Source organism: Oratosquilla oratoria, chromosome 5 (assembly GCF_046742065.1).
Source record: "Oratosquilla oratoria isolate Oo_2021 chromosome 5, ASM4674206v1, whole genome shotgun sequence".
Taxonomy (NCBI): Eukaryota; Metazoa; Arthropoda; class Malacostraca; order Stomatopoda; family Squillidae; genus Oratosquilla; species Oratosquilla oratoria.
Window position 1 is genome coordinate 1,660,821 of NC_134781.1, and position 21,861 is coordinate 1,682,681.

Genomic DNA, 21,861 nt, shown 5'->3' on the forward strand with positions numbered 1-21,861 from the left:
TCCCTTGTAAACACTGATTTAAAATGCTTGTTCATAATTTCCGCCATTTCTATTTCCTCTGTGTATTCAACTCCTTGTCTTAATTTCTCCAAATCTTGTTTGTTTTTCAGTTTGTTGTTTACAAATCTGTAAAATAGTTTTGGTTGATCTTTACATTTTTCTATGACATCTTTTTCATATTTTCTCTTTTCCTCTCTGCACGCTTGTACATATTCATTTCTATAACAAGTATATATTTTCCATTTTTCAGGTCTTGTTTTTCTTCCTTTTGGTCCAAGCTTTGTCTCTTTTGTCTTTTAAATGCCTACAACTTTTAGTGTACCAGCACTTTACATATTCTTTTTCTTGTTTTTGTCTTGGGACATACTTTTCCACTCCTTTTTTGTAAATTTTTGTCAAAATGTTCCATTTCTCTTCCACTGTTGTTTCTTCTTGTATATTCCTTCCCATTTTTCTTTTTGAAAGAATTCTCTTATTATATCAAAGTTTGTTTTTTCATACATCATTCTTCCTTTTCTATATTGTTCATTTCTTTTCATGTATTTTTCCTCATTTAGTTCCAGTTCAATCAATATGTGGTCACTTTTACTTATTGGTGTTTTATATTCAATCTTTTCCACTATTCTAGGTTCAGATGTGATTATTAAGTCTAGTCTCGATGGTTCTTCTTCATTTCTATACCTAGTGTTCTCCTGTATCCACTGTGTCATTGTATGGTCAATAATCATCTCAAGTAGAACATTTCCCCATGAGCCGTCTCCACCCTTTACTGTCATCTCTTCCCAGCAGACTTTGCAAATAAAGTCGCCCATCATAACTATTCTTTCTCCATCTTCCGTTATCTTATTTAATGTTATCCTTGTGTCCTCTAACATACTTTTATGTTCACTCTCTTCCCACGAGGCTGTTTTTGGAGGCACATAATTTATCACAAACTTTCTACTCTTATCTCTGTCTTCCACTTCGATCATAATCATCTCTACTGTATTCTTTCCATATGTGACACACTTCACGTTTATATCCTTCTTAGTCAGGAACATAACTCCACCCCCTTGCTTTGTCTCTCTGTTTCTAATCCAATAATTATATGCATCATGTCCTACACTGTTGGGTGGTAGTGGACCTTTTAATTTCGTTTCTACAATTCCCATTATGTCCGGTTCTTTTTCCTTCAGATAATCATTCGGCTCATTCAATCCTGTTATTAATCCATCTATATTTGTGTAAGACACTCTTTAGTTTTCTGCCACTTCCATTGTATTCTCTGTTTCCCTTTTGTTTTTCTCTAGTATGTCGTATTTCCTTACTTTCATATTCACTACTCTCCAATAGAATTTCTCTTTTTCTGACTCTGTTCTCTTCTCTTTTTTTTTCCTTAGCTTCATGTCTTTTCATTTTTTCCTCCTCTCTTTCCTCTTTATTCATTTCTCTTTTTATCCATACCTTTTTATATTGTTCACTTACTGCTAGTTTCCCTGTTTTTGTTAAGATATTCTCTGCCGTCGTTTGTGACCTGAATTTAATCTTAATTGGTCTGGTCTTATCTGTACTATACTTTCCGAGTCTATACATCTCTTCAATTTGTTTCATGATTTCAGGTTCATCTTCCTGAACTAATTCTAGTAAACTGCTTACTTTTTCTTCCTCATTGATTCTTGTGGTTCTATCTAGGTTATGTTTCTCTTCCATTCCTAATATAATTATACATTTATTTTTATCTGCTAAGTCTCTTACTATATTCTCCTTCTGTCTCATCACTTTAATAACTGAGTCTTCAGTTTGTTCTTTCATTTGCTGTTTAATTATGTCAGTAAATGCAACTTTACTGTTTTCTTGGATTTTTTTTCCAACCCTGTGCTTCTTTTGCTATGGCCTCTTTGTTGTCTTTATTATTCCTCTTTAATTCTTCATTCTCCTCTTTTACTTCTTTTAACTGTCTTTTTAATTCTTCTATTTCATTAGTTAAGTTTTTGTTCACCTTCTCTAGTTCTTCCAATTTTTCAACTCTCTGCGCAATCTTTGCTATATTACCGAATCTAAACTCCCAATGTTCGGTCATTTTCCTCTAGTCTTGCTAATCGGGGGAGGTTGGTATCCCCCCCCTCATTAAATCCCTGGAAATTATTATCCTCACCTTCCATTGTGCTGACCTTATCTATATTTCTAATCTTTACATTTTTGTTGATCCCATCACCAAAATCATCGGTCCTTCGTTTGTTTACAAGACGCCTGGCCTCCTGGACCAAGTCTTCCCCTTCCTCATTTCCTTCCATTTCCCCTCAGTAATCCCTCCCCTTCTCCTTTTTCCCACGACACCACGAGCTATCCCCCTCCCTATAAATACAATAGGCACTTCCTTTGCGTTGAGGTCCACGAAAATTTCACTTTTTCTTCAGAACTCTAATCCTCGCCGTCCATCCGACGAAAGTGTGTGTGTATTTACCTAGTTGTATTTTACGGGAAGGGTAGCCATGCTCGTTGTGTTCCGTCTTCATATCTCGTGTGTGTGTGTGTGTTTATATATATATATATATATATATATATATATATATATATATATATATATATATATATATATATATATATACATATATATATATATATATATATATATCACAAAGGATCACAAAGGTGGAGCATGCCAACAGGAGACCTTTTGGTCCATAACTAGGTCGAATGTAAAAAATATATATATAAATGATAAAAAAATAGATAAAATGAAATAAAAATTATGATATAAATAATGATAATAAAATAAATAATACATAGGTATAGTTAAATGATAAACAAACAGATAAATAGTAAATGATAATAAACTGACAAATAAATAATAATAATGAAAATCAAGCAAATAATAACACAAATATAACAAAATATTTACTAAGATAGAAGTGCTATATTATGTTTATATATATATTTTTTTTTTCTCTCTCTCTCGCCCCCACAGCCCACTGAGAAGACAAAACTACTTAACCAGTTCTTCCCTGTTCAACATTGAAGAAAGTGATGATGATGATGATTTCATATTTGAAAACATTATCAAACAAAAAAAAAAAGGAAATTGTAAAAAAGATAGTGCGAGTAATTGTTTAAAAGCAACACCTCCAAAAAAAACTAGGAAGAAAGAGACACCAAAACAAGCCAATAAATCAGTGACAGGAAGTAAAAAAAAAGGTGATGTGATTCCAGCAGAGAGTGAAACAAAAGAATCAAGAACAGGAGATAGTGATGATGATGATGACAACAGTCAGTTTGTGATAGATCCACAAAGTATCGAAGATATAGAAAGTGAGGCTGAAAGTGATGATTTTGATCCCTTTGCAGCCAACTACAGAGGCATGTATAATTTGTAATTGATTTATTTTAATGCCATTGGGAGTATGCCTTGTTGCAGTCTTAGTTTGTGATTTGGATTATTATTAGAATGTTTTATAGCAGTGTTTTTTTAGGAGGGCCCAAGGACCATTGCCTGCTACTGTAGGTTTCTGGGTTTTCAGTCAGTGAAACTAGAGACAAAATGATGAGAACTGGTAAGGCACATGGGTTGGATGGGTGTCATACAGAGTGCCTGAAAAAGGGAGGTACAGATATAGTGGATTAGCTAATGAAGTTGGTTAATATGTATCTAAGGAAGGGGAGAGTGCCTGTTTAGTTTTGTTTTACAAAAGAAAAGGGGACAAATGTGATTGTAGTTTTAGAGGGATCAGTTTGTTGAGTGTAGTTGGAATGGCATCTGGGAGGGTCAGGAGGATCAGGAGTGAAACAGAGGGAAAAATTGGTATGGAGCTGTGTGAGTTTAGGAAAGGTAGAAGTTGTGCAGATCAAATGTTTGTGGTAAGGTAGATATGTGAGAAGGTTTATTTGATTTGGAGAACGTTTAAGACAGGAAGGAACTGTGGGAGGTATTCCAGATATGTGGGATTGGGGGGGAAGTGTTAAAGGCAGTCAACAGTGTTTACATGATTCTGGGGTATTGGCTGCATGTTATTGTGGCAAAGTAGCATGCAGCTGATACTTTAGGGTCTATATGGGGCACCCCTATGGACCAGAGCTACACATCATTTTGTCTGTCATAGAGGAAGTCTCTGTTCATAGAAAAATTATGACACTTTTATTATATTGCAACTGTCCCTTTGTGATGCTGTCCCCCCACCCCCACCCCTTTTTACTGTCCTGTACCATTTCTCTGAATATTCATTTCCTTTTTTTGCCTAACCCTGTGATGGGGGAAAAGAATGCTGCCACCAAGTCTTCCCACTTGAGTCTTATGAGGCGACAAAAAACAGGATGGGGATAGGACTAGGAATCCTGCTACCTGTAGCCCCAAAGGGGACATTAAGAAAAAAGAAAAAAAATGTAAAGGCATAAGAGGGTCTAGGAGTTTTCCAACCAGTGCCCTAAGGTTTGGGTCTTTTAATGTACATGGATGTGGTGCATATGAGAGGAAAAAGGAATAGATAGTATGTTCGTGAGAAGAAAGATGGATGTGTTGACACTGAGTGAAACTAAGTTCAGAGGGAGGGGCGAGTGTGAGTTTGGGAGTGTAGTTGGGAGGTTCCCAGGAGTGAAGAAAGGACAAGGGAGAGAAAGTGTGGCTATACTAGTAAGTAAAGAGATAGGTAAGCATGTAGTGGAGTTGAAGGAGATTTCTTCAAGGTTAATGTGGATGAAGATGAAGCTGGGAAGGGAGATATGGGTTTTTGTAAATGCATATGGGCCTGGTGGTGAGAAGAGTGTAGAAGAAAGGGAGGCTTTAGTTGTATTAGGAGACCTTAATGCTAGGGTAGGAAATGAACCAATAGACGGAGTGGTTGGGAAGTATGGAGTTCCAGGCAAAAATGGTAGTGGAGAGTTGATGATAGCAAATACAGTGTTTCGGAAGAAAGTCAAGCATTAGTACACATGGGAGAGGGTGGTGGATGGAAGGGTGGTAGATAGAGCATTAATGGCCTATATAGTGATAACCATTAGTATAGTGGGAAGAGTTAAGGATGTACAAGTTCTAAGGGGAGAGAGTGAGGGAATATCAGATAATTTTTTGGTGGAAGGTAACTTGAGAGTGGAGGATAGGTGGAGAAAGAGGAAAAGGGCAGAAGGTAGGTAGGTACTTAGAGTACATACATATACTAAGGCTTTTTCCCCCTTACAAGGGAGGTAGCCAAAAAGGAAAAGGCTTAAAATCACTCCCACACATTCCATCCCTGAATACACTCCACACCCCTCCACCCTCCTTAGCACCTGGATGACGGGTCATCCCTGCACCTTGGCCACTGCCCTGTGGTGGGGGAAAAGAATACTGCCACCAAGTATTTACACTTGGATCGTAAGAGGCGAGAAGAAAGGGACAGGGATTGGGACTAGGCATCCTTCTCCTTGTAGCCCCACAGAGGACATTCCTTAAAAAAAAAAGAGCAAAAGAAAAAAAAAATGCAAAGGTACTTAGAGTGAACTGCTTAAATGAGAAGGAAAAGGAGAAGGAGTATAAGAAGCTGAGAGAGGAGTGGGAAGGAGTGAAGGATAGAGTAGAACTAGGAGTGGAGGAGGAATGGGGATGGTTCAAGGAGGGAGTCATAAGATGTGCAAAGTTGGTGTGTGGAACAAGGAGGACAGGAGGAAATAGAAGAAAGGGTAGTGAGTGGTGGGATGAGGAAACAAAAAAGGGTGTAGAAGAGAAGAAGCAGGCTTTCATAGATTGGTTACAAATTAGGATGAGGGAATCATATGATAAGTACAAAGTAAAGGGATGAGAAGTAAAGCAAAAGATAAGGCAAAGAGAAGAGCAGATGTGAAATGGGGTAAGAGTATGACAGAAAATTTTGAAAGTAATAAAAGGATGTTTTGGAAAGAAATTAAGAGAGGAAGAGGAGGCAAATCAAGTAGAGAAAAAAAGGTAAAAGGTGCAGATGGAGAGATGATAATGGAAGAGAAGGCAAATCAAGTAGAGAAAAAAGGTAAAAGGTGCAGATGGAGAGATGATAATGGAAGAGAAAGCAGTGAGAGGAAGGTGGGCAGAGTATTTTAGGGAGTTGCTAAATGTGAAGGAGTATAGGGAGGGAAAATTAGATGTAGGAAGTGCTAAGAAAATGACCATGATGAGTGAGGAAAATGGAGGAGAAATAAGGAAAGATGAAGTGAAGGCAGCTGGTAAAGCACCTGGGTTGGATGGATGCCATGGAGAATATCTGAAAAAAAAGTAGGTTTAGTGATGGTGGACTGGTTGGTGAGGTTATTTAATGTTTGTTTAAGAGATGGTAGAGTGCCTGTATAGTTCAACTTTACAAGGGAAAAGGGGACAAGTGTGAGTGTAGTGGTTTCAGAGGGATTAGCTTGTTGAGTGTAGTTGGGAAGGCTTGTGAGAGGATCTTGATTGAGAGGATTAGGAGAGGAACAGAGGGAGTAATTGGTGAGGAACAGTGTGGGTTTAGGACAGGTTGGGGTTGTGTAGATCAGATTTTTGTGGTAAGACAGATATGTGAGAAAGCTATAGGAAAAGGTAAGGATGTATTTTGGGCTTTTATGGATCTGGAAAATGCTTATGACAAGGTAGACAGGAAGGCACTGTGGGAGGTACTGCAGATATGTGGGATAGGAAGAAAGCTGTTAAGAGCAGTCAAGAGTTTTTACAAGAGTAGTAGAGCTTGTGTTAGGATTAGAAAGTGAGAGAGTGAGTAGTTTGAGGTAAAGGTTGGACTTCGTCATGGATGTGTTATGTCATCCTGGCTGTTCAATTTATACATGGATGGGGTGGTGCGAGAGGTGAATGCAAGGGTAGTGGGTCAGGGATTGGAGATGGTTAAAGAAAATAAAGAGAAGTGGGAGATAAGCCAGTTGCTGTTTGCTGATGACACTGCACTTGTAGCAGGATCAGAGGAGGGATTGAGGAAGTTAGTGACAGAGTTTGGGAAGGTATGCGAAAGAAGGAAGTTGAAGATAAATGTGGGTAAAAGTAAGGTGATGAGATGTACAAGGGGAGAAAGTGGCAGCAGACTGGAAGTGAGTATTAAAGGAGAGAGAGTGGAGGAAGTGGATAGTTTTAGATACTTGGGTGCAAATGTGGCAGAAAAGGGAGGAGTGGGGGTGGAGGTAGAATGTAGATTGAGAGAAGTGAGTAAACCCCTTAGGGGATTAAAAAGTGTAATGAGAATTAGACATTTGGGAATAGATGCTAAGAGGAGATTGTATGGAGGAGTGATTGTGCCAACAGCACTGTATGGGGCAGAAACATGGAACATAAGAGAGAAGGAGTTTGAATGTGTTTGAGATGAAATGCCTGAGAAGTATGATAGGGGTTACTAGGCTGGATAGAGTGAGAAATGAGGAGGAGAACAGGGGTGGAAAGGGAGTTGGGAGATAGGGTTGATGAAAGAGTGTTAGGATGGTTTGGACCCATAGAAAGAATGAGTGAAGAAAGACTAATAAAAGAGGTGTGGAAGGAGTGAACATGAGGGGGCAACCTTTTGGATGGATGGGGGTAAAAGGAGCATTGGGAATGTCTGTTGAGGAAGGATGGGAGAGGACAGAAGATAGGGGTGAGTGGAGAATGGTTGCATATGGATGATGCTGTGAAGCATGAGGGGGAGTGGGGTGAGGGAGTATATATAAGAAACAAATTGACGCAGCCCAAAGGGATTTCTCCCCATCTTCTTTTCTGCATGAGGGGACAGAGAGGGGGGTTTGCCGATTTAATGAAGTGGCCTTGCTGTGGATGCGCTGTGTCTTGTGAAACTGTTTCTGACCCAGGCCAGTGGGCAAGATGCAGGGATGACCTGTCATCCAGGAGGTACCAACATAAGAGGGAGGGTAGATGGGAGTAGAGTATGTAGGGGATAGAATGGGTGGGAGTGGTTTCTATGCCTTTGTTTTTTGGCTACCTCCTGTGTAAGGGGGAAAAAGCCTTTGGTATGTATAAGTACCATGGTCTTGGTCTTGAATCATGTGTTGGACTCGTGATCAACAGCTATTTCCCTCCTGGAAGAGAGCTCATATATGGCTGATCTATGGATAATGCTGTGACACTCACCCAACTCCCTGCCCACGAAAGTTGAAGTAGCTACTCGCAGCGCAGCGTTACTGAAATTATTTCAGCCCTAGGCGGGATTCAAACCTGGACTGCCATAGTGGCAGCTGGGAACTCTACCACTATGCCACTGAGTCATATGTATGTACCCAGTTGTATTATACGGGAAGGGGAGTTATGCTCATAGTGACCTGTCTTTATATCTTGCAACATCTATTTTGTTCTTAAATTCTTGTATGGTGTGTGCACACAATTGTTTTGTCCAATTTGTTCCAGACATCCACCACTTTTTTTTTTATCCCACTTTTAGAAGTCTCTGTCAAGGACTTCCACGCCTTTCATGATTCTGTAATAGATCCTCTTTCTCTTCTTTGTTCCAGGGTTGGTAGTTCCAGTTTAGACAATCTTTGTTCATATATCAATTTTGAAAGTGTTGGGGCCATCTTAGTTGTTGCTCTTTGGATTCTTTCTATTTTCCTTATATTTTTTGTACTGGGTGTCCATAGTGTCACAGCATACTCCAATTTTGGTCTTATCAGTGTAACTAGTATTTTTTTTACTAGAGCTTGTGTTAGGATTGGAAATGGAGAGAGTGGGTGGTTTGCGGTATTTACCTAATTGTAGTATACAGGAAAGGAGGATTGCTCATTGGATCTCATCTCCTACTCTCCAATTTATCATACCTAGCCTGAAATTCATGAACAGTTCCAACTTAAAACTATATCCTTGATTTCCAAATATCATATTTAGATTTGAATTCATGTATTGTTCCAGTTTGAGCCATATCACCTAAGCAATTCAAAGTATTTATGCATCTATACAAAAAACTGCATTTCTTTACATCATTTAGATATGTGATCTTTCTTAATTTGTTCCTTTGACCTATTAAAACTCTCCCATCCTTAGTCAAGAGATCTCCCCTGTCATTGCAATGTAATCTCTAGTGACCTGAATATTGTAATCATATCAACTTTTTCTCTCTGCTCTTTTAAAGTTGGCAGACCCAGTGCTTTTAGCCTTTCCTCATATGGTTTATCTGCCAGGCTGGGGACCAGTTTTGTTGCTGCCCTTTGTTTTCTCTTGAACATGCTTATATCCACTTTGTGTGGGGACCATACCACTGACACATATTCCAGGTAAAGGTTGGGCTGCTTCATGGCTGCTCAGTGTGTACATGGATGGGGTGATATGGGAGGTAAAGGCGAGGGTGATGGACAGGGGATTGGAGATGGTTAGAGATAGTGAAGGGAAGTGAGAAGTAAGACAGTTGTTGTTTGGAAATGGCACTGTGCTTGTGGCAAGGTCAGAAGAGACATTAAGGCAGTAGTGATGGAGTTTGGGAAGATATGCAGCAGGAGAAAGTAATGTGATGAAATGTTATGGGGAGAGGATGGCAGTGAATTGGAAGCAAGTCTTAAAGGAGAGAGGCTGGAGGAAGTGGATAGTTGTAAGTATTTGGGATCACTTGTGGCAGGAAATGGAGGATTAGGGATGGAGGTAAACTATAGAGTGAAAAGCAAATGAATATCTGGGGGCTTGAAAAGTGTCATAAGAAATAAACATCTGGGGATGGATGCAAAGAAGAGATTATATGAAGGGGTGGTTGTGCCTATGACACTGTATGGGGTGGAAACTGGAATTGAGGTAGAAATGAGAAATTTAAAAATGAAGTGTCTGAGAAGTAAGGTAGGGGTTACAAGGCTGGATAGAGTGAAAAATGAGGAGAGTAGGGGTGGAGAGGGACCTGGTAGATAGAGCTGATAAAAGATTATTAGGATAGTTTGGGCACATGAAAAGAATAAATGAAGAAAGATTAGCAAAGAGTGTAGAAAGTAGAGTTGGATGGAATGAACTTGAGGGAACAACTGAGGATGAGATGGATGGATGGGGTGAAAGGGGCTCTGAGCAAAAGGGGAATGTTTGTTGAGCAGAGAAGGGAGAAGGCAGGGGATAAGGGTGAGTGGAGGATGGTTGTGTATGGATGATATTTTGATGTGATCCAAAAAGATTTCTCCCTGTCTTCTCTATTTTCCACATGAGGGGACGAGGAAGGAGGGTTGTTGTGTAAATGCAGCAGCCCTGCTGTGGATGTACTGTGTATTGCTGCATTGCTTCTGACCTGGACAGGACACAGGGATGACCCTTTATCCATGAGTGACTAAAATGAGAGGGAAACAAAAAGGCAGTAGATGGGAGTGGTATAGTGGGGGTAGGTACATACCTTGACTGGCTACCTTCCTTGTAAGGGGGAAGAAACTCTATATATATATAGATACTTATTTAAATGAAAACTATTTGTTTACAGCTAATATAAATCTAGCTCAGTGTGCAGCAGAAGCAGAAGATCATGAATTGGAAAAAGAATTAGAACAACAAAAGCAGAAGGAACTTGAACAACTTCAAAAGCTAGAAGATAAAAAGAAAGAGGAGGAGGATTTGCTAGTCATAGATGAAGCTGAGAAGAGTGATGTAATTATTATAGATGATGATATAAAGAAGTATAGAAAAAGAGGAAGAAGGTGAGTGATATATTATTTCTGAAAACCTGTTCTGGGTATGGGTGTCAGATACAGCTGTAAGGTACTCATCACATTAATCCCTGCCATATGATGACACCTACATATGCATCATGAGGTGTGAGTGGGTGTATGAGAATGCTAGTGTCAGCATCTTAATTATATTTATTTTGTGGTTATAGCTGAGTGACCCCCATATTCTGTGAACTGGCCTGATCATATTTTCTGTAATTATTAATATTCATAGTGAAAGAGAACAAGTAATACAACTGTAACTTTATATTTTATAATGGGAGTATTGTGATGCATCATTGTACATCAAGCAGCTGATGCTGCCCATGAGAATTTGACTCGTATTGAAGAGGTTAATGAGTCTTCAATGCAACAGTTGTGTTAACTTTTATGTATAGAAGTGAGGGCTGGGTGACAAGTACATGAGATAAGAATTGTCTGGGGACAGTGGAAATAAGATGCTTAAGGGCGATGTACTGAGTTATGAAGTATGACCAAGGAACAATAGAAGTTATGAATGGACTGGGTACATATAGTATTGGGAGAAGAGTAGGAAAGGCCAAACTAAGGTGGATTAGTTGTGAGAATAAATGAGGATAGATATCCTCTCAGAGGATTAATGTTTGGTGGTGCTGTGATTGGGTGAATAATCCCATAAGAGCTTATGGTCAGGATGTTTTACAAGTTGGACAATGATGTATACACTAATGCAACAACCTGCTCCATAAGAAGGGTACACCTGGAGCAAACTGACAGTATTACTGGGGGGGGAAAAAAGTGAGGTGCAGTCTTCACATGATATAAGTGAGGAGTAAAAGGGGCATGTGTGATGGGGTGAAGATGTTGCTTTGTAATTAATGGACAGTTGGGTGAGAAAGAAAAAAAATATTAATGACACGTATAAATTGTGTGTAAAGACATTGACATCATCAAGTAGGTCCATGGAATATTGCATATTTAGAAAGTAGCATGACGCCATTTATACTGCCTCATACTCACATGCACATATGCACCATTGCAAGTATGGATAGTACACAAATTTTATACTCTTCTTTAATCTCAGGAACACCCGGAAAGCAAAGCATGAAACAACAGCCCCAGACTGTGAAATAATTCCAACAGAGTCCAGACAATTGAAGACAATATCCCGCAAAACTCAGGCAGCTCTTAAACATTTTGATAAGATAGCTGACAGACTGGTAAGTTTATATATATTTATATACATATATATATTTGTATACATATATATATAAGTTTATATATGTGCTTCCTCTTGTTGAGCACAGCAGAGAAGAGATAGTGCAAAAGATAGAGTAAATAGATGAAAGGATGGCATGGTCTGGTAAGTTTATATATATAGATTTATATGGGATATATATATATCTAAGTCTAAATAAAAATATTCTTCTAAAAAATGCTGTGGAAGTCGGGGACAGGTGGTATTTCGGTGACACTTTGTCCTAAAAATATTCTTGAAAAAGCGCTTGGGTAAGTCGGGGTCAGGTGGTATTCTTCTTCTTCTTTCTGCTTTTCTTTCTCTTCTTCTTCGCGTTCTTCTTCTTCCTCGCGTTCTTCTTTGCGTTTTTCTTCGCGTTCTTCTTCGTGTTCTTCGTGCTGGGGATTCCATGTTGGGGTTCTGCCCCGAGGCCGAGGCCAAAGGGGAAAACGAGGGATTAGAGCGCGGAAAGCTGCAGCCGTAGGCCGCTGTTTGCGCAGCCAAGCCCCCGGCTTGTATATATATATATATATATATATATATATATATATATATATATATATATATATATATATATATATATATATATATATATATATATACATATATACATATACATATAGTCAACTCCCAACATGAGGGTTACATTCCTGGAGACGTCGTGTTAATCAAAATCGCACTAGTGAAACATATTTTTCCCATAGGAAATAATGGTAATGAGGGGGTTAGGTTCCTGGACACTGGGAAAGTCTTGTCTGTTTTGGGATTTTGTTACTCTGAACTTTAACAAACATATTAATACATTTGTAGGTTACAGAAACAACAAAAACACACATTCTTTGTATTTATTTGTTGTACACAGTTATTTATTCTATGTGCGCACTCGTCACCAGCCACTCTCTGCCTCACTCGCCTCTTCCTCTGACTCCCAGGCACTCATCATTAAAAATTAGTTTACCGTTAATTGTGGGTTGGTGACACCGTTTTCTTTTTTGTTTTGGTGTAGAACAGAAAATGAGAGTTTACAATCTCTAAATTATTCATTTCTCTGTAACAATTTTTCAAGCTTTTATGACTTATAATCACAGTCCATACATTTAAGAATTAGTTTACCATTAATTGTGGGTTGGTAACACCATTTTCTTTTTTCTTTTTGGTTTTGGTGTAGAACAGAAAACAAGAGTTTACAATCTCTAACTAAATTATTCATTTCTCTGTAACAATTTTTCAAGCTTTTATGACATATTATCATGGTCCTTACCTTTAACACAGACACCTCCACTCACAGTGTAGGTTAGCTTCAGACTGAGATCAAAACAGAGTGCCACATGCTATACCAAAGAAAAAATTCATAGGCCACATCCAAAAGGTAGGCCACATACTATACTGGCATCTATATTGCTTTAACCCCTTCCATACGGTGCCGCACACGTAGGCATCATGGACTTAGATCTCGGTGGCAGCAGCCAATGCCAGCCGTACGACGTGTCGTAATAATACTCGCATCATAAAATATAGTCACCGCTTATATCGATCGTTCTCTCTTCACCCGTGAATTTTGATAACCATAGAAAATGCGATTACAAAAGAATTAGAAAGAATGTCATTATGGAGGGGCGACTACAATAAATATAATCAAGACGCCGATATGGCAGCCTCGCGAATACACTCGCTCCCCATGACGCCTACGTGTGCGGCACCGTATGGAAGGGGTTAATAGTTTGGGAGCATTAACCATGGCCATACTAAAGCAGAACGCACTGAGGAATGCACCCAGCTCTACTACTCCTGGCATCTCCCTTCCCTGCTCAACAGACATTGCCCTCTTGCTCAGTGCCCCTTTCATCCCATCCATCAATTTCATCCTTAGTTGTCCCTTCAAGTTAACTCCATATACACCTTTTACTAATCTTTCCTCACTCATTCTTTCCATGTGTCCAAACCATCCCAATACTCTTACATCAGCTCCATCTGCCACCTCGTTTTCCACCCTCACTCTCCTTGTTTCTCCCCCTATCTAACTTTGTAACCCCTACCATACTTCTGTTACATTTCATCTCAAACACATTTAAACTTTTCTCTCTGCCTCTCTTAAATTCCAAGTCTCTGCCCCATGCAGTGCCATCAGCAGAGGCACCCCTTCAGGTATAATAATATTGCAGTAACTACATTTCTCTCTCTCTAGGATAATGACAGTTTTAACCTAAGCTTATCTAGTGACATCTTGGAAGTAGAGGAAGATGAAGATGCTGACATAACTTTGAGGCTGAAAAAAGGGCGGACGTACTTCAAGCACACAATGGATAAGGTAATTTTTCAACTAGTATAAAAGTAACACTTGTAAGTTTGCAGCTGAATTGGAGGAAAGAATGAACCAGTTAGTGGCAGTGTTTCGGAAGGTGTGTATGAGGAGGAAATTAAAAGTGAATGTCAAAAATCTTATGTCAAAAGCGAAAATTTCAATATGATAGAAATAATCAAGACATGGTTAAATGGTGGAGAGTTTGAAGATGAATTTGATGTTGTGGGATTTAAACACTTTCATCAGGATAGAAACTACAAGAAAGGTGGAGGTGTTCTGTTGTACATTAAAAGCAATATCATGCCTGTGTTTTAGAGGAAGTGAAACAGGATGCATATGATAGTTTGTGGGTAGAATTAACTCAAACAAATGGACAAAAAATTAATGTAGGTATGTAGGCTGAAAACATTATCATTAGCAGAAGACAAACTGTTGTTTCATGAACTGTAGTTTCTGCAACTGGGACTTATTGATAATGGGTGATTTCAATTTTACTGACATTGATTGGATGACCCTTGAACATGGCCATATAGGTAGTCACTTGATAGATTTTCTCAGTGACAATTACTTAGTTCAGCATGTAAAAGAGCCCACAAGACATTGAAATTTATTTGATCTATTGATCACTAGCCATGAAAGCATGATAACCAATGTAAAAGTTGGTGAAACTATTGCAAATAGTGATCACAACTTAGATTCAAACTGTTAAAAAAAATTGAATAGATACTTGTGTATCTAATATACCTGATTTCAGTAAAGCTCAGTTCATAGGACTATGTCAGGAGCTTCAGCTTACAGATTGGGAGGCTAAATTAAACAAAAGACCTGTAGATCAGATGTGGTAAATATTTCAAAATATGCTTACTAAGATTATTCATATTCGCATCCCATTTAAGGACAGATGCCCCCCAAAGCAGGCTCACCCAAAAATGGCTTGACAAAGAAACTGAAAAAAGTATTGCTAAAATGAGACAGGCTTATAAGAAATACAAGTGCTCAGATGCACCTAATGACTATTGAAGTTATGTAATAATACAGAGAGATTTAAAAAAGACAAAAAAAAAAAAATTAAAACAATAAGAAATTAATATCGCTGATAAATCCAAAGAGAATCCCAAAGAATTCTATAGTTACATTCAAGATAAAAAGGTTATTAGGAATCACATTGGCCCACTATCTGCTGATGGTCAATTTGAACATTCAAATGAAATGTGTGATATTTTAGCTACAGGATGGGGGATGGGATTAGGAGTCCTACTACCTGTAGCCCCAAAAGGGGACATTGCTAAAAAAAAATAAAAAAGAAGAAGAAAAGGCATAAGAGGGTCTGGGAGTTTTCCAACCAGTACCCTAAAGTTTGGGTCCTTTAATGTGCGTGGATGTGGTACAGATGAGAGTAAAAGGGAAGAGATAGGCAGTATGTTTGTGAGAAGAAAGATGGATGTGCTGGCTTTGAGTGAAACTAAAATGAAAGGAAAGGGAAACTGTGAGTTTGGGAATGTAGCTGGGAGGTACTCAGGAGTGAAGAGGGGACAAGGGAGAGAAGGGGTGGCTGTACTAGTAAGTGAAGAGATAAGTGAGCGGGTAATGGAGTAGAATGAGGTTTCATCAAGGTTGATGTGGATAAATGTGAAGCTGGGAAGGGAGATGTGGGTTTTTGTAAGTGCGTATGGACCTGGTAGTGAGAAGAGCGTAAAGGAAAGGGAGGCATTTTGGGTAGATATAAATGAGTGCATAGAGGGATTAGGGAGAAATGTCAATGTAGTTGTATTGGGAGACCTTAATGCTAGGAAAGGAAATGAACCAATAGACGGAGTGATTGGGAAGTATGGAGTTCCAGGTAAAAATCGTAGTGGAGAAATGATGGTGATGTGTCTTGAAAGAGAGTTGATAGCAAATACAGTGTTTAGGAAGAAAGTCAAGCATAAGTACATGTGGGAGAGGGTGGTGGATGGAAGGGTGGCAGATAGAGCATTAATGGACTATATAGTGGCGACCAGGAGTATGGTAGGAAGAGTTAAGGATGTACATGTTCTAAGGGGTGAGAGTGGGGGAATATCAGATCATTTTCTGGTGGAAGGTAAATTGAGAGTGGAGAATAGGTGGAGAAAGGAAAAGGGCAGAAGGTAGGGAGGTACTTAGAGTGAACTCCTTAAATGAGAAAAAAAGGAGAATGAGTATAAGAAGCTGAAAGAGGAGTGGGAGGGAGTAAAATATAGAGTAGAACTAGGAGTGGAGGAGGAATGGAGATGGTTCAAGGAGGGAGTCATAAGGTGTGCAAAGACGGTGTGTGGAACAAGGAGGGCGGGAGGAAATAGAAGGAATGGTAGTGAGTGGTGGGATGAGGAAGCAAAGAAATGTGTAGAAGAGAAGAAGCAGGCATTTATAGATTGGCTACAAATTAGGACGAGGGAATCGTATGAGAGGTACAAAGTAAAGAGAAGGGAAGTTAAACATAAAATAAAGGAAGCAAAGAGGAGAACAGATGTGAAATGGGGTAAGAGTATGACAGAAAATTTTGAAAGCAATAAAAAGATGTTTTGGAAGGAAATTAAAAGAGAAAGAGGAGGTGAATCAAGTAGAGAAGAAAAGGTAAAAGGTGCAGATGGAGAGATGATAATGGAAGAGAAGGCAGTGAGAGGAAGGTGGGCAGAATATTTTAGGGAGTTGCTAAATGTGAAGGATAGGGAGGGAAAGGTAGTTGCAGTGGGAAGCGCTAAGAAAATGAGAGTGATGAGTGAGGAAAATGGAGAAGAAATAGGGAAGGATGAAGTGAAACCAGCTGTTAAGATGATGAGAGCAGGTAAGGCACCTGGTCTGGATGGATGCCATGCAGAATGTCTGAAGAAAGGAGGTACAGTTATGGTGGACTGGCTGGTTAGGTTATTTAATGTTTGTTTAAGAGAGGGTACAGTGCTGGAGGAGTGCCTGTATAGTTCCGCTTTACAAGGGAAAGGGGGACAAGCGTGAGTGTAGTAGTTTCAGAGGGATCAGCTTGTTGAGTGTAGTTGGGAAGGCTTATGGGAGGGTCTTGATTGAGAGGATTAGGAGAGGAACAGAGGGAGTAATTGGTGAGGAACAGTGTGGGTGTAGGACAGGTAGGGGTTGTGTAGATCAGATTTTTGTGGTAAGACAGATATATGAGAAAGCTATAGGAAAAGGTATGAATGTTTTTTGGGCTTTCATGGATCTGGAAATGGCTTACATCAGGGTAGACAGGAAGGCACTGTGGGAGGTACTGCAGATATATGGGATAGGAGGAAAGCTGTTAAGAGCAGTCAAGAGTTTTTACAAGAGTAATAGAGCTTGTGTTAGGATTAGAAATGGAAAGAGTGAATGGTTTGAGGTAAAGATGGGACTTCGTCAGGGATGTATTTTATCACCCTGGCTGTTCAATCTTTACATGGATGGGGTGGTGCAAGAGGTGAATGCAAGGGTAGTGGGTTGGGGGTTGGAGATGATTAACCCCTTCCATACGGTGCCGCACACGTAGGCGTCATGAGGAGCAAGTGGATTCGCGACGCTGCCATATCAGCGTCTTGATTATATTTATTGTAGTTGCCCCTGTGTTTTTACATTCTCCCAAATTCGCCCTGAATCCCATTCTCTGTGGTTTTCAAAATTCACGGGTGAAAGAGAGAACGATCAATATAAGCGGTGACTATATTTTATGATGCGAGTATTATTAAGACTCGTCGTACGGCTGGCATTGGCTGCTGCCCGCGAGATTTAAGTTCCGTACTGAAGTGGTTAAAGAAAATGGAGAAAAGTGGGAGGTGAGCCAGTTGTTGTTTGCTGATGACACTGCACTTGTAGCAGGATCAGAGGAGGGATTGAGGAAGTTAGTGACAGAGTTTGAGAAGGTGTGTGAAAGAAGGAAGCTGAAGATAAATGTGGGCAAAAGTAAGGTGATGAGATGTACAAGGGGAGAGAGTGACAGCAGGCTGGAAGTGAGCATTAAGGGTAAAAGACTGGAGGAAGTGGATAGTTTTAGATACTTGGATGCAAATGTGGCAGAAAAGGGAGGAGTGGGGGTGGAGGTAGAATGTAGATTGAGAGAAACAAGTAAATGCCTTGGTGGACTGAAAAGTGTAATGAGAAATAGACATTTGGGAATGGATGCTAAGAGGAGGTTATATGAAGGAGTGATTGTGCCAACAGCATTGTACAGGGTAGAAACATGGAACTTAAGAGAGGAGTTTGAGATAAAATGTCTGAGAAGTATGATAGAGGTTACTAGGCTGGATAGAGTGAGAAATGAGGAGGCGAGGAGGAGAACAGGGGTGGAAAGGGAATTGGGAGATAGGGTTGATGAAAGAGTACTAGGATGGTTTGGACACATGGAAAGAATGAGTGAAGAAAGATTAGTAAAAGAAGTAAGGAAGGAGTGAATATGAGGGGGTGTCCTAGGATGAGATGGATGGATGGGGTGAAAGGGGCATTACAAAAGAGAGGAATGTCTGTGGAGGAAGGACAGGAGAGGACAGAAGATAGGGGTGAATGGAGAGGGGTTGTGTATAGATGATGCTGTGATGCATGAGGGGGTGTGGGTGGGGGGTGAGGAAGTATGTATGAGAAAAAATATGATGCAGCCAGATGGGATTTCTCCCCATCTTCTCTTTTTCTGCATGGGGGGTGGGGGTCGCTGAATTTATGAAGCAGCCTTGCTGTGGATGTGCTGTGTCTTGCGACACTGCTTCTGACCCAGGGCAGTGGACAGGATGCAGGGATGACCCATCATCCAGGAGGTGCCAAGATAGGAGGGGGGAGGGGAGTGGAATAAATAGGAAATGGAATGAGTGGGAGTGGTTTCTATGCCTTTTTCTTTTTGGCTACCCCCCGTGTAGGGGGAAAAAGCCTTTGGTATGTGTATGTATGTATTCATAAACAAAACACCTCAAAATGAACTCCAAACTGAAACCTGCAAAAAGTCTAGGGTGAACTTACTACGGTAAATACAACAGAAGAAAAAATTAAAAGGTGTATAGAAAAACTCAAAGTTAATAAATATTAGGGGCTCATGGTTGGCATCCAAGAATCTTAAAAGAAATTAAAAATAAGATTGTTGTTCCATTTGAAATTATTTTCAAGAAATCCATCATATCCAGAGATGTCCCAAGAGAATGGAAGCCTTTCTAGCAACCCTGTCATACACCTTTTCCTTGTTCTTGAAAGCCCCCAAAAATTCATACCTTTTGCAAGAAAGTTACAAATCATAGCAAGACTAGGAAACTATTTTTAAGAGTATGTATATTATTACAGTCATGTATTTACATGTACACTATTTTGTGTATGAAGTAGTCAGCATCCATGATATGGGTAATGGATGGGAGTAAGAGTTAGTGCATTTCTTGGCTAGCTACCACTCATAGAAAGGGGAAGAAGATTATTGGTATATAGATAGATTGATATAAAATTGTTTTTCATTTGCAGAACAAGAAGTTTTCAATGTTATTCCAAAAAATGGCAGAGAAATACAAGGTCTCAATAAACCAGATATTCCTCACTCTCAACAATGAGTATCTGGACCCAGAGAAGACACCAAAGGATCTGGGAATCACCTTGGCTGATGTTATAGGTATGTTTTTAAGTTTATTGCTGGCCTTTGGAAAATAGGGAGTGCATTTGTTGACAGGTGGGAGTGGGATGGGTGGGGGTAGATGCATGCTTTGGCTGGCTACCTCTATAAATAAGAGAGAAGAAGCCCCTGGTATATAGAACTTGTTGGATATAATTACTATTTCCAGCACACATACTTGTCTATTCCAGAATTTTATGCATATATGAAAGCCTATGCAACTCTCTACCTTTGTACAGTTAAGTAGTGTTGCTTTCCACATCACACATGCATGCTTAAGTGTACTAGTTAAGAAAAAAACAATCCTAGCAGCATTCTATTCAAACAATTATTATCATTCATTATCTTGTCATACTTCATAACTCTACACATAGCCCTCAAGTATTTAATTTCTACTGCTTCCACACAATTTTTTTCTCTTGCATTGATCACTCCACTCATAAAATTCAGCACAACTATTGCTTTATACATTCCTGTCATTGCTTCCACTGACATCTTTTTTGTTTCTTCCTTTTGCTCTCAGGCTACATGATGATGCACTTCTATGATGTAATTTCTTTTTACTTGGGCAATTCAGGCAATAGTGCTTATTTACACTCTAAAAACACCAATTATCCTTGCAGAATTAGGAGTTATGTCAGCTGAAGAAGACACAGAGGCCCCCACTACATCCTCAGATGTCAACAGTATAAGTTTCAGAGTTCAGACCTCAAATCGTAAAGGCTCCATCACAGTTACTATCAACCGATATGACAAAATGCAGGTAAGTAGTTTCATATATAGCAGGGAATGTCAACTACCATAAGCCAACACAGACAGACCCACACTAGTAAGCACAGAGTTTGTCAGTCCTTCCAAAAGAGATCTGTGGAAGGATCATTGAAACTTGAGGCAGTGCATCTCAATGAATATAGAGATTCCATTTGTTGTACAAGACAAGGAAACTAAGTAAAACTCCATTGTAAGGAATGATTGTTGTATAATAGTATATAAAACTGATTTTCATAAATCTTTCAGGTGCTGATGAACAAGTATGCCAAGGAGAAGGGCATTGCTGTTTCAGACTTACGGTTTAACTTTGATGGAGAAGCACTTGAACCAGATGAAACTCCTATCACTTTGGAAATGGAGGGTGGCGAATGCATAGATGTATTTCCTAAGAAGTAATGGGAGTTGTACAGTAGTGGTCTGTGATTACAATACATATGCTGATTATGGAACATGTACACATATCTGGCTATCCCTTACAAGGGAGGTAGCCAAAAAGGAAAAGGCATAAAATCATTCCCACCCATTCCATCCCTGAATACACTCCACACCCCTCCACCCTCCCTCTTATCTTAGCACCTCCTGGATGATGGGTCATCCCTGCACCTTGTCCACTGCCCTGGGTCAGAAGCAGTGTCGCAAGACACAGCACATCCACAATGTATATATTTCTTTTCACAATGGATCGATGTTTCTTTTATGAGAAATAGTGCATATAGCAAAAGGCTTTTCCCCCTTATAAGTGGGGTGGCCAGCCAAAGCATTCACCCACCCTTCACCTATCCATGACCCATTTCTTGTCCCTCTCATCTTAACCACTCGGAAATGAAGGACCATCCCTGTTCCCCACCCATTTCTCAGGAATTAATACAGTCTTTAATATTGAAGCACTGTTTTGTGCTGTTGATATTCCATTATGCTAAGTATATTGTACTGCAGCAGATATTATGTATGTTATAGAGATTGATTTGGGTTGGTTTTCAAATAATTAAGTGGACAAGGTGCAGGGATGACCCGTCATCCAGGAGGTGCTAAGATAAGAGGGAGGGTGGAGGGGTGTGGAGTGTATTCAGGGATGGAATGGGTGGGAATGATTTTATGCCTTTTCCTTTTTTGGCTACCTCCCTTGTAAGAGGGAAAAAGCCTTGGTATATGTATGTATGCATTACCTTAATTTCGGTTCTTACATACATATACCAAAAGCTTTTTCCCCCTTAGTTCTGAGTTTGTTTTTCTTAGGTCGGAAATATCGATGTTAGCTTATGCCAAGCAATCCATTAGTTCTACAGTTTCTTTCCATGATTTCATTCTCCCATCATTTTCTATTTTAGCTGATTTCCCTTTCTCTGTCTAAGATTTGACTTACGGTAAATTTCTTCATTCATATTTACCAAATCCTGTACAGGATTCTTTGTTTTTGCATTTTAATGTTAAATAAAATATAAACATGCA

The 21,861-nt window shown here is 39.5% G+C and overlaps 1 protein-coding gene across 5 annotated transcripts in view; it reads left to right on the forward strand.

Annotated features, from left to right (window-relative positions):
* The window catches only part of LOC143025320 (uncharacterized), a 39,318-nt gene extending 17,457 nt beyond the window's left edge, over positions 1–21,861 (forward strand). For all 5 annotated transcript variants that reach the window (XM_076184798.1, XM_076184795.1, XM_076184794.1 and 2 more), the window contains exons 4-10: positions 2,948–3,336; positions 10,323–10,536; positions 11,609–11,744; positions 13,947–14,069; positions 19,497–19,641; positions 20,265–20,404; positions 20,659–21,861. In XM_076184798.1, the coding sequence (XP_076040913.1) occupies positions 2,948–3,336; positions 10,323–10,536; positions 11,609–11,744; positions 13,947–14,069; positions 19,497–19,641; positions 20,265–20,404; positions 20,659–20,808 (1,297 nt within the window). In that variant the 3' untranslated portion in view covers positions 20,809–21,861. The remainder of the gene's footprint in view (positions 1–2,947; positions 3,337–10,322; positions 10,537–11,608; positions 11,745–13,946; positions 14,070–19,496; positions 19,642–20,264; positions 20,405–20,658) is intronic.